Here is a 15,853-nt window from a genome sequence, read left to right as displayed (position 1 = left end):
CTCAAATTCTAGAACAAGGCAGAAATATCGACAATATACTGTATACTGTACCTAGATTTTGCCAAGGCTTTTGACAGTGTACCCCACGAAAGGCTGTGAATTAAACTGGAAGGTTATGGGATTCGGGGGAGTGTCCTAGCATGGTACAAAATCGTCATGTGTACCTGTAACTACCAGGGTACCACAGGGCAGTGTACTGGGCCCGTTGTTGATTGTTTGTTTCATTAATGACATGCCAGAAGTTATACACTCCTCCATACAAATGTTTGTGGACAATGCCAAGTTATTTAGGGAAATAAAGAACCAAACAGACTGTGAAGAGCTGCAGAAAGATCTCTGTGAGCTTCAAGAATGGTTGAAGAAATGGCTGCTAAAATTCAATGTCACGAAGTGCAAAAGGAAGCACTTCGGTCACACCAATAATAAGGAGGCATATCATATGTCCCAACAGGACGAAGAGACTGCATTAATGGAGACCAAACGTGAAAAGGACCTGGGTGTGTATGTTGACTGAAGTTGTCAGGCCATTGTGAGAAGGTGAATCAAGCAACTAAACTTTTAGGTCTTATAAGAAGGTTGTTTAGATACATCTGTATCTAGACGGTTCGTCCCTCGTAATGATCTTCAAAAGTAAGGTGCTTCCCCGCCTGGAATACCGTCACCCCTTCTGGTCCCCGAGATATGCTAGGGACTCAGTTGATTGAAAATGTTCAAAGAAGGACCACCAAACTGGTGTCTGCACCTCAGATATCCAGAGAGATTAGAGCGCCTGCAACTGTGTAGCTTATACTACAGACGGGCAAGGGGAGACCTTATTGAGGTATATAAACATCTCAAAGGCCACTACTCGGTTGAGTGTCCTTACTTGGAGCCGGCAGATGCCCGCCCCACAAGGGGTCACAGCTCAAGGTTGAAGAAGCTGCAAGTCAAGAAAACCGTGAGGACGAACTTTTTTGGAGTGAGAGTTGTGAACTCTTGGAACAATCAGCACACAGACCACCACAATGATTGTCAACCAGTCACCAGGCATCTGCCTTGTCTCAGCTACAGTCACTTTCTCATGCCAGCAATATCCACACCTCCAAAAAAATTTTCACTTCGAAATTCCACACTTTTGCTTACAACTCTACACATTCATTGTACATAATTAGCACATGAAATTTAAGAGTACATAGCTAATTATTTTCATTTTATTAAATTTCCCAAGTATTATATGAGAGAAAATGAAGAGAAATTGGACCATCAGGCAACAGGCCAAGTGACTGTGTGTAAATGGTGGAGATAGGAAGCCACAGGTCTTGTCTTGAGTGACTGTGTGGTGGTGGAGATAAGAAGCCACAGGTCTTGTCTTGAGTGACTGTGTGGTAGTGGAGATAAGAAGCCACAGGTCTTGTCTTGAGTGACTGTGTGGTAGTGGAGATAGGAAGCCACAGGTCTTGTCTTGAGTGACTGTGTGTGGTGGAGATGGAGGCTACAGGTCTTGTCTTGAGTGACTGTGTGGTGGTGGAGATGGAGGCTACAGTTCTTGTCTTGAGTGACTGTGTGGTGGTGGGGATGGAGGCTACAGTTCTTGTCTTGAATGAGTTTGAGGAGGAAGATAAAAGGATACTGTAGGAGATTTATGACACTAAACGCTTATTTATAAACTAATAACATTACGAGTGTCTGAGAATAATGAAAAATGTTAGTGAAATAAGAAAGCATGATGGTTGTAAAAAATATATATATATTATTTTAGTATACAGTATTTTCATTATTACTTAAAAAATATTACGAAAATAGCAAAAAAAAATAAAAATTTTTTTTGTAACTTAGGGGTTTTCATTCATAAATTAAAGCATGGGACATTTTTCTATTTTGTAACTTCGAATTTTCATAAGCTGATGCTTTATAGTTCACGGACTGCCTTCTACTAACTCATACAAAATTACTGCATAGTATATCTGAGGTAACTAATCGAGAGGACTGCATCAACATAAGAGCCCTGGGGTTAAACAATATCACATACCCTGTACAGTATACAGATACACTGCAGGACCTCAAGAAGTATGGGTATTTCTTATACTATCTTATCATTTTTGTGGATAGGAAAAAAAGTATAATAATTTATAATTAAAATTCCTCTATTTTCTGAGTGTAAATTAAACTGCCTCATACCAAGCTATATGTGTGAACGACGTGTGAATTCATTCCTATTGTCATTACTCAAATGTATGTATAAATTCTATCTTTAAACAAAGAAACCATTAGATGACACACCTGCCTGATGAGCATTTATACCAGAGCTCCTTAATATTTGAACTTGTAAAACATCAAAACTAGAGATGAGAATAAACACAACTGTACAATTGGGAGGAACTTCAATCCAGCGTAACAACAAATGGAGAACACTTTAAGCCTGAGCTGTTGTAAACATGTGATTAAGTGACAAAGCAAATTATCCCCTTCACTTTAGGGAGACCACTTTTAATATACAGTATTGTTTTGCTAATGCCAGATGATTTTATTCAGCAGAGAGAGACTCTTGTACACAAGGGGGTTACATGTATATGACCAGCAGTGATGACCTTCCCTGTTCAGTTATGACGAGTTGTTGAGTTGTTAGTCAGACTCTTAGTGTGGATGATTATTTATCAAACGAATGTTTATGCAGGAACAATATGCAGTACAGCATTCAGAAGAAAGTGTGATGACAGACTTTGTGTTGAGTGAAGAGCTGGTGATGTAGGAGAGAGAGAGACAAACTACATGTATTTCAGACAAAACTTCCAGTACGTACAGTACTGTGATGGGTGTGGTCACTGGCTCTCTACTGCACTGTAAAACACAGGACTATAAAACTGAAGCTCTAAATACCAAAACATTATCTGATAAACCAAGGTCTTCACTAGACTATTATGGTGACATGACTTGTACACTGTACAGTATGTGCATACAGTACTTCAACATATACAATAATCTACTACAACTTCTTCAAGATACAGTCTGTACAGCACATACCTTTCAAAACACATAATACTGCCTGAGCTTTTAGTCATACCATCCAAACATAAATACAGCATTTCATGGACGATGTTCTTCAATAGGTTCAAAATTTCACACTGGGATGCAGTACAGAGGTTACTGTGTAAGAATGAGGAGGAGTTCGTTGTTTCCCATGGAGTTAAGCGTATGGATGTCGATCCCAAGTGCATTGGCTACACTTGCCATGTCAAGTCCAAAGCTCTTTAGCAGTTCTGTGAAGTTCATTTCTTCACCTGAAAATATGAATCGTGTGGTTTTATATTATACTGCATTAAGTAATTTTGGGATAATATAGCACACAGCATGATATACGTACAGTAAAAACATTAAGTTCAAAACCTTGTAGTACAGTATTAGATGTTTCTTTGCTTACTAAAACAGTCGGACAGTTAAATTCAAAATACAGTATAGAGTACAGAGTAGTACTGTATTAGCTTAAACCCAGTGTTCATCATCACAAATTTTTCAAGTAAAAATACATTTAATCTAGTTAATGCAATGTGAGAAACAGAAAGCATCAGTACAGAGGAATAATTTAAAGTATTACAGTAAGTCTAAATTCAAGTTTTAAGGGTAACTCACAGGGTTAGTACAACAATACATCACCACCTCAATTACTTTTATCATTAACATAGAAATGTTATCTATCAATCAATTTAGTCTTCTATGTACTGATGTGTAATAACTCTTCACAAAGCCATGAAACTAGACATGAAATTAAACCGCTTATGATAAAACAAATACTGTACTGACAACGAAAATAAATTCATCATCTCTGAATGTTTTGTTAACTATGTTTTAATTGATAATATACTCAGTGCTTTTAACTTTACAATAAACCTACAACAATACACCTTGTAGTTAAACCAAGCATATCAGACAACCTGTAGCTAAGGTCTACCCAGGGGGCCTCCCTCCATATACAGTCGCGGTCAAAAGAAATTATCCACCCCCTCCTACTACCATACCCGTGACCTCAAGGCCGTTCTACACATCAGGTCACAAGAGGGTCGGGGAGGTGTTGATGTAGGGAGAGCTGGGGTAGGTGATCCTGAGTAGGGTAGTAGGACACAAGTCAAGGGCCACATACTTGTACATAGTGAGTGTATGTGGTCTTAGAATTATCCTTAACACCTGAAGAATGTGTTATGGTTGGTGGATGCAGCTTGACCCTGGCAGTTGATAGTGCCTAAAGCCCCCAAAACCAACCAGCCAGTAGAGCAGGTGTCTGGGGAGGTGTCATATGGACTTAACTTTCCCTCAGTTATCTATGCCTTTACTCGAGATTTTGAAGAGGAATGCGAGTGAGCTTATGGCAGGTAATGCGTTATTAGGGTTGATTAGACGTCTGGCTTCCGTGAGGGACAGTCCTTGATATGAGAACATAAGAGAGGAAGGGCATGGTTTTCTCACCACCAGTAACACTAAACTAGGTTGTTACCTCTTGCCACTACTGTTCTTGAAAAAAACAAAAACAAGAATGAATTGTTACTTGATCACTTCCACTCAGCAAACAAGTTCCACGATATCCACCCTGCATTGGGTGCCTGGGGATATCAGGGACTGTTGTGCCTCCGGGAGACTGCTTGAGCCCCCCTTCGCATTGGCCACACACAGCTGACTCAAGGTTTTTTTTAATGGAGAGAGAGAGTGTCCCCTCCCCACTGTGGTAACTGCCTGGTCCCATTGACTGTTTGATACCTCCTGATGGAGTGCCCCAGTCCCGAGATCTTCGTAGTAAGCGCCTCTTCCAATGCCGGGGGGTTGGGGGGTCTCTGTCTCTCTTTGGTGCGGTGGGGTGGGGTGGATAGTGTGAGAGGGGACATCCTCTCCGTCATGGAGGAAGCCGGTCTTCCACACAAGCTTTGAGTCTCATCTAATAACTTTTAAATGGCTTTTACATGAGTTCTATGCTATTCATTATTCATGTTTTTTACCTTGTACAGTATTATTTGAATTTAGTTTTTTAAGCCTACTGTATATTTTAATTCGGCGACATATGACCTCAGCTGTTGTATCACCAGGGATGTTATTACCACAATCAATCAAACACTTTCACCTCTCGCCACTACCGCTCTTGGAAAAACAAAACAAAAAAACTATTAAGTGATAAAAAAAATAAGAATGAATTGTTGGACAGAATGCGACTTGACCACCCTGTAATTAGAATTGCGAAAATCAATGTGAGGTGATGAGGTGTTAGTCGTTTTGGCGTTTGCCCACTGCTCCACACCCACTCCAGGATGGATGCTACAGAGCATCAATTGGCGAATCATTGGGAAATTATTGGTCACAGGGAAATTATTGGCCACGGAAATTGCAAGGGAGGTTGGAGTCACTCTGAGACATTGGTTAACCCTCTAGGAGGAGTCAGGGAGTGATTTTTTATGGTCTGAATATACCCTGTATATGTTGATATTTAATATTTTTTTGGGTCAATATCCCATTAAAAGTTCTTCTTGTCAGGTCAGCCTAGTAATTTTCGTTTCTACTCGTCAAGACTGATTTTATACAGTACTTATTTCAGATGAGCGAGCCAAACTTAATGTAATCCTGTGACTATATTTCATATTATGGTTTTTATTTCTTTATAAACAACAATGTTTGTCATATGACATACAGAAATGATTATTGAATGTGTGATGCTTTATGGTTTAGAAGAATCTACCGGACAATAATCTATGGTAATGGCAGGTTTGTGAATCATGACATTGCCCCTTTTGAAAAATAATGAAAATCTGGATTATTGTTATACAGTGCTCAAGCAAAGTAGCAGCTTTCTCTTGCTTACCTGTAAAAGGATTCAGCAACTTTGGACAAGCGTGGTTACAGTGTGGCCAGGCACAGCGATCTGTCAGGTGCAGCGTGTGGGTCGGACACATATCCTCTGACCGCTCATCTTCTGGAAGTAGCAGATCTGCATCACTCGTCCACTTGTCTGGTTTTGTAGTGACAGGGAATGAATTAGGGGAGACAGAGGAAGACTGAGAAGAGGAGGAGAGATGGACAGAAGAAACTGTGGTAGTGACAGGTTGGAGGTGATGAAGACTCGTCTCCTTGGAATGAAGAAGGAAGAGTGAACGTGCTGTTCTGATTCCATCTACGAAAATCTCTCCAGTATCAGCTAAGCCTGAAAAAGCAAGTTGTGTTACACTGGAGGACATATTTTCTGGGTGTGTTGTTGTTACAATGTATTGTATTACTGCAGCCTGTGTTTCAACAAATTTGGTTTTAAGTGCACACTTTTGATCAGATGATTCACCAGAATCTAAACCATGGGTGGCCAAAACGTTGGTCCCGATCTACCGGTCGATTGTGCACCATTTTCTAGTAGATCGCAGCACAGAACATAGCCTCTCGTCATCAGTTCTGTGTGGCGCTGAGATTATCCCTCAAATTAAAAGGTTAGGTTCGTGACACCTACCGCTACCATCACATCATCTTTATGTAAGATATCATTAAAGTGTCGCCTACATTTGTTATAGCATCACACCGGTATGGTAAGGATGGCAGTTTACATTAATGACAAGATTCTTATGGGGGGCTGGTGCTGGGATGGATCTCGTTAGGGTGACTGGAAAAAGTAGCTCGCACCTCACTGAAGTCTGGCCACCCTGGTCTAAACCAACAACTAAAAATGAAAGATATATATCACTCAGATTCCCTTTTGGGTATGATTCTATAACTAAACACCAGTATTACTCTGAATTTACCACTAAATAGCAGCAGTATTTGATTTATAACTAAAAACAATAAGAGGTAACAATATTCTTTTTTATTCCTACACTTTAGCTTCTTCAGTACTGGTCTGCACTCTGGCCGGTTGGGCAGTCAGTCATTTCTTTGTTACACACTGTTGGCAAGTACTGGCTTTAGAATGAATGAAGTACAGTTCTATAAAGATGATATTGGACTACTGTTAATGGAAAATAAAAACTTAAACACTCAAATTATTTCAGTTATTCCAATTCTGAAAATGAAGATGGAAATCTGAAATTCTCAACTTTTTTTTTATGGGCATTAACCCAACCGGGCATAGGCCATTTTATAATGACCCACATCAAGGCCCGGTGGGTGAAAATATAATAAAATAATAAAAATTAATAATAATAAAATAATAAAAAATAATAATTAATACAAAAACAATTATAATAAATGAAAATATCAATAATACTAATAAAAATTAACAAAACTATATTAAACAAATAATAAAGAGCCATAAATTAATACAGTAGATATAAAATATTCATATGAAATAGTCAATGAATACAAACTCTGATGGTAAGTTACTGGTACATATTGAAAGCAGCATTTAAATGTAAGTAATATCCCTATTATCCAGAACAATTGGTGCTTGGCACTTCTGGGGATGAGAGATTTCCGGGTATGCAACAACTTTCTCAAGCCCGGAAATATTCCTTATCCCGGAAATTCTTCCATTGTTTTAGAACAGTTTCCAAGAGTCTAAACTACACATCTTGCACAAACAGACACTAACCCACATCCTCAGAATGTTTCTGGGTGCTGTGGAAAAATTTCCAAGAGTCTAAACTACCGAAGTCTGTAAAAGCAGTTCTAATTAAGTTAGGAACTCCATTTCTTTACAAGAATAATCCTGAATATTTTTTCTATAAAAGTGGTTAAATAAATACACAAAAACAACCCTAAAACTTTATATGATACAGTACGGGTATGTGAGGTGCGTCATGAACGAAGCTGTGTTCCAGCGAAGACTGGTACAGTAAGTCCTCGCTGAACGTTGTGGTTCCATTCCTGAAAACAGCGACGTTAATGGAAACAACGTTAAAGGAATAAATTTTCCCTATAAGAAATGGATAAAATACAGGAGTTACGTTCCCCAGCCTCCCTTTGCCCCATAAAATACTGTACATTTACATAAATTCAATGGAATTTTTATTGAAAATAGTATACTGTATACGTATTATACACCGAAAAAGATAAAATAAACTAAATCATTTTGTATTGTACTCACTGATGGGTGGAGGTGGAGCGAGTGTGTGGTGGAGAGGAGGAGGGTGGGAGAGGAGGAGGATGGGAGAGGAGGGTGGCTCCTCCTCCCGCTCTGACTGGGTGATAGAAGGTGATGCGTCGTACAAAGTAGTCCGTGATGACGTTATACCGAATCGGCGGGACATTGTCCGAATCATGGGTATCTAAAGAGTAGCGACGTTATAACGAAACAATGTTGTCGGGGGCAACGTTAAACGAGGACTCGCTGTATATTTCACTGGCACAGAGCTGTGGGGGATTATTGGGTCTCATGACCTGAAGACGTCTTGAATCAAGATGAAAGCTAAGGTATTTTTGAGGTGCGAGGCTGTTAACAAAACAGTGTAAAAACTTTTATTCGCAACAACTGCTCTGATTGTGGTAAAGAAATGTATTTGGTAATGTTGCAGATATGGAGATGCATTCCTGATGACATTATTATTTACCTATAAGATATGTATAGTATTGTATATGAAGGGTACAGGGGTTAATGGTAATTTATGACCATGCCATTACCACCAAAAGGAGTTGTTAAAGTTCTTTAATTTTTCCAAGGTTTTCTTATCATTATAATAAGTACTGTATTTTAAAAGAGGCGACAAGGAGTGAAGGATAAGGGAAATTGCGGGGTAAAACATGGTGAAAAACTGATTATATCACACTAAGATGATGTCTCTACATGTTTTGTACACAAAGAAATTGTAGTAAGCAATGTTTATTGTAGTAGGCCCATAAGAGAAACAAAATTCAACTTAGGCTTTATTCTACAAGCATCTGCAACAAAATCAAATGAAACAAACATTAACATAAGCAGATAAATAGACATCGGTAAAACAAAACAGGTACAATAACATCAAAACAAAGTAGAAAGATATACCCATGTATATGTATATATAACTGTGAGGGCAAACTTTTTCTGAGTTAGAGTTGTGAATTCTTGGAACAACCTGCCAGTGTTGTGACGGCGCTGAGTGTGAGTTGTTTCAAGACCAGACTTGACCAACACTGGAGCAGAATTAGATACATTCAGGAGCCAGTGCATGCCCAGTACTGTACAGTACTTGCCAACAGTGTGTAACAAAGACATGACCGATAGCCCAAGAGGCGATCAGTGTTGAAGAGGATAAAATTAAAAAGTAATATCATAGACACAGACACATAAGAGGAGTTAAAGTACAAAAGAGAGAATGAATCTTACCTTGTCTCTCATCCAGACCCTCTCGTGTTGTGGGCTGCCGTCTCTGAGATGTCCCCCTTCTTCCCTGTCCTACCATTGGGATACCCACGACTTTACTATAATTTATTAACTAGGAATTCTAACAAGATGTACAGATAAATGTATAACAATGTGCTCACCAAAAGATAGATATGGAGCTAACAGTAATGTGTTTAAACCTAACCTTCAATGGTATTCCCTTGCATTAAATAAGCCGACTGCTAGCATGTTAACAATAAATAATGAGTAAATCAATGATTTTCACATTAAAGCTTTTCTGAACAAATTCACAGATCCAACTGACTTAAAGTTACTGTACGTATATGGTTATTGCTTTAATAAATAATAACTACCCTATATATTCTCTTGACAAAAAATTTTTGCCTTAACAGATATATCATAAATTAACTTCATCCCCTCATTGCATACATAATACAGTAGTAATATCGCCGTTAGCTGGAATCCCTCAAACCCGTAACTCTCCAATAGCCGGAATTGAAATTTTCTCGGAAAATCGTTCTCAAAGCCGGAATTTTCCGGAAAATTCCGGCTTTGGGAACGATTTTCCGAGGATCACATTTTCCGGAAAATTACGAGAAAATTTTTGCGATACCTGGAAAATTTCGGGGATGAGGGATTTTTTCCGGCTTTGAGAGAGTCGTCTCGTTAACCGGAAATCTCTCATTCCTGGAAGTGCTCTGCATCAATTATTCCGGCTAGCGAGGATATCACTGTATATGATTTCCAGGAATTGTAGCTATTTTAGTCGTATTTTATCACCCTGATGTTACAGTATTTCCAGCTAATTCCTATGTAAGATTACTTTATATAATGAGAACAGAATCAAAACACTGAAACAACCCTGAGAAACATCCCCTGGGTTGGCACTCTGGCCCACTGTGTTCTACCCTACTGTGAACAGAACTGATATTGTGGCAAATTGCATAAACAAAAAATAAAAATAGATTTGTGAATCTGTGAGCAACTATGTTTCTGTAATAATATCATCGACAGTAACAATATCAACAAATTACTCAAACAAAAATTAATGTAAGATAAATTATTACCTTTCTCTCTCTCTCTCTCCCTTCTTTTCTTCCTCTCCAGACGTTTTCTTCGCCTTTCACGTCTCTTGCGTCTCCTTTCTCTTTTTCTCTTTTTTCTTTCTCTGTCCTTTCTTCTTCTCTTTCTTTTCTGTCTCCTACCTTTCCTGGAGGTTTCACTGTTGCCTTTATTTGGTCTTTGTGTTCTTTGTTGTGCTTGCATTATTTGAACATTTTCCTGAGGTGTGTCAATGGAATTTGACTCAACCAAATAAGGAGATCCTGGGTTTGAGGAAACTCGCAAACTATTCTTTGGTGAGTCAGCGAGCATCTCTCCACTGAGAATATTTTGTCTGATTGTTTCCTGAGACTGAATTGTGTCAACACTAGTTTCATAACTACTGTTACCACTACCGTTCACTCTGTGCTGAGGACTCTCAAGCACCAAGGGACTACTCTGTACACTGTCACCACTACGTTCCCTACTTGATGCCTGAGACTTCCTTTTTTTACCCCTTCGCCGGCCGTGTCTCCTTCTCTCACTGTCTCCCTGGTTATTAGTTCTCCGTCGTTCACCATTTCCTTCTCTTTGATTCCCTCTGTCTCGCTTTTTATTTGTACGCTGTTGTCGCTGGCGGTGGTGCTGAACCGTGGTCTGTTTTTTCCTGCCACCATCAACACCACGTATGTTATTCCCTCTGCCTCTTGAAGTCTTGGCGGCGAGAACATCAGAGGGTGTGATGTCCCAGCAGTAGAGGGCTTGAGGAAGTGACACTTCCCCTATCTTAACACTTGCCCAATTTCTCTTGGTGAGGACTGTGTGGGATATGCAGGAAGGAGCAAACAGTGCCCTGGAATAGAAGAGATCGTTGTTTATACTGAAATATACTGTATATACTGTAGTTGTATATGTAATACAGTGGACAGGGCATAGATATAAAACTTGTATTTTGATGAAGCATGGTTAAGTTATCCATTGTAAAAATTTACTGGAATTCATTTTTGCTTCAACTGGTACACAGTATGGTTTGAAATAAGATTCAGACCTTTCCTGGGCAAACTCAGACCTGAACACATTCCAGATGGGTTTAAACAATTGCTTCAGTGCTCTAAAATCTTACCACAAATAATGTGATATACAGTACAGGATTTTAAAACAATAAATTAATTGATGGCTATAGTGGTGGTGTAATATGCAATCTTTCTTATTAATTCTGGAAAAGGGAATGATAAAATAAAATATTGTACATTATAAATAAATAACATATGAACAGATATATTGTAAAAATATTCTTAACATTTGGTGTAATACATTAATGACTTACGTGACATTCTCAAACGTTTTCCTAAGTCGTTCTCCAATACCATGAATATAATCCCATTGCTCCTTGGAGTTGGGTTTACCCACATTATCTGCTGTCATCTGAGCCTCGTCAAACATCCACTGGAACACGAATAGGGGTGCTGGGGAGTGCAGTAACAGTGGCATTAGTACCAGTTACAACTACAGTAAAGCACAGAAACACAGCTAATGAAAGTGACATATCACCAGTTGATTAGTTTATCTTACCTGATGATTAAACTCTCTAATGCTACCAAGAGGGTTAGGATAGGATAGCCTTAAGGTGGTTAATCTTCATAATATAAATATGTGGTACTTAAAAATAAATAATTTTGATTATACAGTAAAAGTAATGGTTGTCCCTCGTGTAATGAGGATGATCGGCCTAATTCCCACCTCGGCGTGAATTTGTTTAAAGTGTAGATGTCGCCAACACAACAACCACACCCTGAGTTAGCGAATTGCATGACCCAGTGTCAAAGAATAATTCGAGAACACCAGACAACTCACTGGCTAACCAATGTCCCAGAATGCGATCTGCAAATTGATTAACACCCAGGTCCCCAATTACTGCTGGGTAGACAGAGGCAAATCGCGTAAACAAACTTGCCCATAATTTCACCCTGCCTGGGGATAGAACCCGGATCCGCTCGATTGCGAGGCGAGCATGCTGACCATTACACCACAGATCGTCAGATTATTGTATAGTATATGTTAACTCCTATGGTTATGTTTCTGATTCTGAAAAAAAAAATTAAAAAATGCCAGTACCAGTAATATAAACTCCCACCTGTTTACAGCTCACAGGTAAACTGTATTTGCTTATGATGATTAGAGATGTCTGCATGAACCTATATAATATAACAATGCTCCAACTGTTTATGTAAAAAAAAAATCAACTGAAAAAATTGTGTTGATTCATAATACTTTACAGTAATTTTGTTTATTTATTCAGTGACAGTTTTTGTATCATATGCATTACTGCTGTTTAAAATAACTTACTAGGCTAAATAATTGTGTTCTACCTCATGTAGTTTAGAACTGGGCATATTAATATGCTGTGGAGGTTCATGTCATTACAAGTCATTCTTACACTTCAAAGTTGGGTAGAGCCGATAGCCGAAGTAGCAATACCATGGATGACGTGGGTATTCGTCCCTGCAGTGGTCGGGTATCCTTCCCTGCCACAGTTCCTGCCCCCGCCTGATAGCCTCCACCGGTGGGCAGCTGTGAGCATCTACACACTTGAGAGGAGCGAATGGTTCATTGTCGAGGAACCAGCCAGAGTCTGACACAGCACGTACCTCTGCCAGTATGCCCAGGTGCTCCAGCTGACGTGCTACATGGTCCACGTTCACCAGCACCCCTACACCACCTGCACTGTTGTCATCACTTGTTAGTACCAATGCACATTTACACTTTTGAACATTTAGGTATATAGTGTACAGTGTAGTGATGTCATGAAACTTTGCAACTGTGGAGCAAACGTATAAATTATAACAACCACCACAACCGAAACAACCGCACGAACCCACACGGTTGTGAAACAATATACCGTAAGTTATATTTTGCCAATTCAAGTCAGTGACATTTTATAAGAGAAAACTTAAATATCCTGGTCTTGTATAATCCTGAGTCATTGACCTGCACCTCCCCCTCCTCCACTGACAACTAATTTCTCCTCGCTGGCTGTGAAACACCCCACCTCCTGCTCCCCCCAGTCAGCGGGGGAGGTGAGATGGCGGTGATCAGGATTTTACAGGATGAATTTGGTTTAAACTTAGTTTTTCTCTTATAAAATGTCACAAACTTGACTTAACAGAATGTAAAGTACATTGCTGGAACCCTTGCAAGATCATGATTACTTTGAGGATAAACATCTCATAGTTTGTACAAGAGTTAAAATTTTTAGTCCTTTATCTTATTACGGTACATTTAAGTGCACTAAGGTAGAGTACAGATTAATTTTTTTAGTCCTATAGCTTAGTACAGTACATTTAAGTACACTAAAGTAGAGTACAGATAAAATTGTAGTCCTTTAGCTTAGTACAGATAAAATTGTAGTCCTTTAGCTTAGTACAGTATACATTTAAGTAAACTAGAGTACAGTAATGTGTTGCTCAAAATTATGGTTATTTCACAGAATAAAATTATAGGAGGATAATTTGACAAGTTCACACACACGTCAGAGCATAAATCCAAGTTTAAAGTTAAACCAAACAACCGCAATCGCACAGTTGTGATTTCCTGACAACCGCACCCGCAACTGCGAACCTTTGAAATCTGACAATCGTGACCTCACTTGTACAGAATATTAGGGTGACTAGCTCCAAGAAATACTACATAGATGGGCTGAAGGCAGAAAACATTTTTAAAATACAATTCAACTGTCTATATAATGTACATCTCACTCCTAATGTATATACATTCATTGAACTGTACTGTATATTAAACATGGAATTGGGATATTGTGTTTGTAGTTTTATGGTCTCAGCGACAGATCTACTTTGGTACAAGTACAGTACAGTTGCAAACAAAATGTCTTCAAATCTAGCAACATTCGTCATGTTATCCTGATGCAGTGTATAATAAACAGTGTTCACCAGCTGTGAACCATTCACACATGACCACAAATAGAAGTCAGATATTGCCCAGAGTCTACACTAAAAAAAAAATGGTGTGAAGTCTGATAATTAATGGTTGACGATTCTGACAGTGACTTTAACCTGAAGAAAGTGTGAGTGGCTCCAGGAATTAAAATCTAACTCAAACAAGGTTGGATTGGTAGCGAGAGAGCGTGACTTGAACACATCACATTGTTAAAAGCTTCAACTTACCTGCTGCCCGCCAAGATGAGTTTGTGTCCATGAGTGAAGTTGAGAGAGACAAGAGCCTTCACCACCTCCTCCAGGATCACGCTGCCCATGAAGGAGAACTCCCCTGACCCATCCTCAGCTCGACGTGTCCCTGACCATGAGTCTGATGAGCAGTACGGCACAAACCTATTGAAAACCAGAGACAAGACATTACACCTTTTAATTAACGTGGATCGGAGACTTTCTGCATGATCGCAAACAGTGTGTGGTAATAATAATAGTACGAATTCGTCCTGTGTACCTGTGACAAGCAGGGTACCACAGGGCAGTGTACTGGGCCCGTTGTTGTTTGTTTGTTTCATTAATGACATGCCAGAAGTTATACACTCCTCCATACAAATGTTTGCGGACAATGCAAAGTTATTTAGGGAAATTAAGAACCAAACAGACTGTGAAGAGCTGCAGAAAGATCTCTGTGAGCTTCAAGAATGGTGGAAGAAATGGCTGCTAAAATTCAATGTCACGAAGTGCAAAAGGAAGCACTTAGGTCGCACCAATAATAAGGAGGCATATCATATGTCCCAACAGGACGAAGAGACTGCATTAATGGAGACCAAATGGAGTCCGTAAAACTGTGATGGCAAACAGTTCTAAGAGTTCACAACTCTCACTCCGAAAAGTTACCCCTCACAGTTTTCTGGACTTGCGGCTTCTTCAACCTTGAGCTGTGACTCCCAATATAGAGTCAATATAAAGTTCCGTGAATGGTCACTACGGAATATTAACTCGTTAATCAGTACTCACACATGATTAGCTGTCCACCAATGGGGGTTCTCCTCAGGGTGTGGGGACAGGATGCCCCCAACGTGCCGGGTATCGGGCCAGCCTCTAGAAGTCATGAGTGGTCGTAGGCGTCTCCATCTTTGCTCACAGCTCTCACGGTCGAAACAATACCACCCACCTGGTATCAGTGGATATATTGATAGATAGACATTTGGTAAAATCGTCAAAAAAGTTACATTTATTCATCATGTATGTGGACAGAGCAAGTATATAATGTACATAAACAATGCAGGTGCAATATTCTGCGTAAACATACAACGTACACCCACTAAAAATTTATTCGGCACCCGTGTCATATTGTATCACCTAACCATCCAAAGAAATCTACCTAACCTTACCTAACTTCCTAGCCGGGGGAGTTCGACCCCTCAGACCCCCGCCATATTAAACAAAGGGTAAACTTATCTTTTCGGTCATCCCTGTACAGTATTTAGATATCCAAATTAACCTAACCTAACTTGGGGGCGCCAGACCCCCCTTAAGATTCTGGATGACCGAACTATAATAATACCACAGAAAGTACTTATTCTCATATCTGATACCAGTGAAAGTAACTTTG

General features: G+C 39.4%; 1 protein-coding gene across 3 annotated transcripts in view; it reads right to left on the bottom strand.

Annotated features, from left to right (window-relative positions):
• Positions 1 to 888: 888 nt before the first annotated feature.
• Positions 889 to 15,853, bottom strand: part of LOC121853088 (palmitoleoyl-protein carboxylesterase NOTUM-like) — a 40,849-nt gene continuing 25,884 nt past the window's right edge. The window contains exons 4-11 of one of the 3 annotated variants that reach the window (XM_042347021.1): positions 15,256 to 15,412; positions 14,473 to 14,637; positions 12,729 to 13,015; positions 11,619 to 11,757; positions 10,318 to 11,144; positions 9,233 to 9,301; positions 5,816 to 6,154; positions 889 to 3,257 (exon numbers count right to left, since the gene is read on the bottom strand). In XM_042347021.1, the coding sequence (XP_042202955.1) occupies positions 3,121 to 3,257; positions 5,816 to 6,154; positions 9,233 to 9,301; positions 10,318 to 11,144; positions 11,619 to 11,757; positions 12,729 to 13,015; positions 14,473 to 14,637; positions 15,256 to 15,412 (2,120 nt within the window). In that variant the 3' untranslated portion in view covers positions 889 to 3,120. The remainder of the gene's footprint in view (positions 3,258 to 5,815; positions 6,155 to 9,232; positions 9,302 to 10,317; positions 11,145 to 11,618; positions 11,758 to 12,728; positions 13,016 to 14,472; positions 14,638 to 15,255; positions 15,413 to 15,853) is intronic. The other 2 variants (XM_042347022.1, XM_042347023.1) reach the window with 2 other exon arrangements.

The sequence above is a fragment of the Homarus americanus genome, unplaced genomic scaffold (genome assembly GCF_018991925.1).
Source record: "Homarus americanus isolate GMGI-L3 unplaced genomic scaffold, GMGI_Hamer_2.0 scaffold15794, whole genome shotgun sequence".
NCBI classification, from domain to species: domain Eukaryota; kingdom Metazoa; phylum Arthropoda; class Malacostraca; order Decapoda; family Nephropidae; genus Homarus; species Homarus americanus.
The sequence above is the reverse complement of the archived record's forward strand: the minus strand, read 5'-3'. Positions and strand labels throughout refer to the sequence as shown.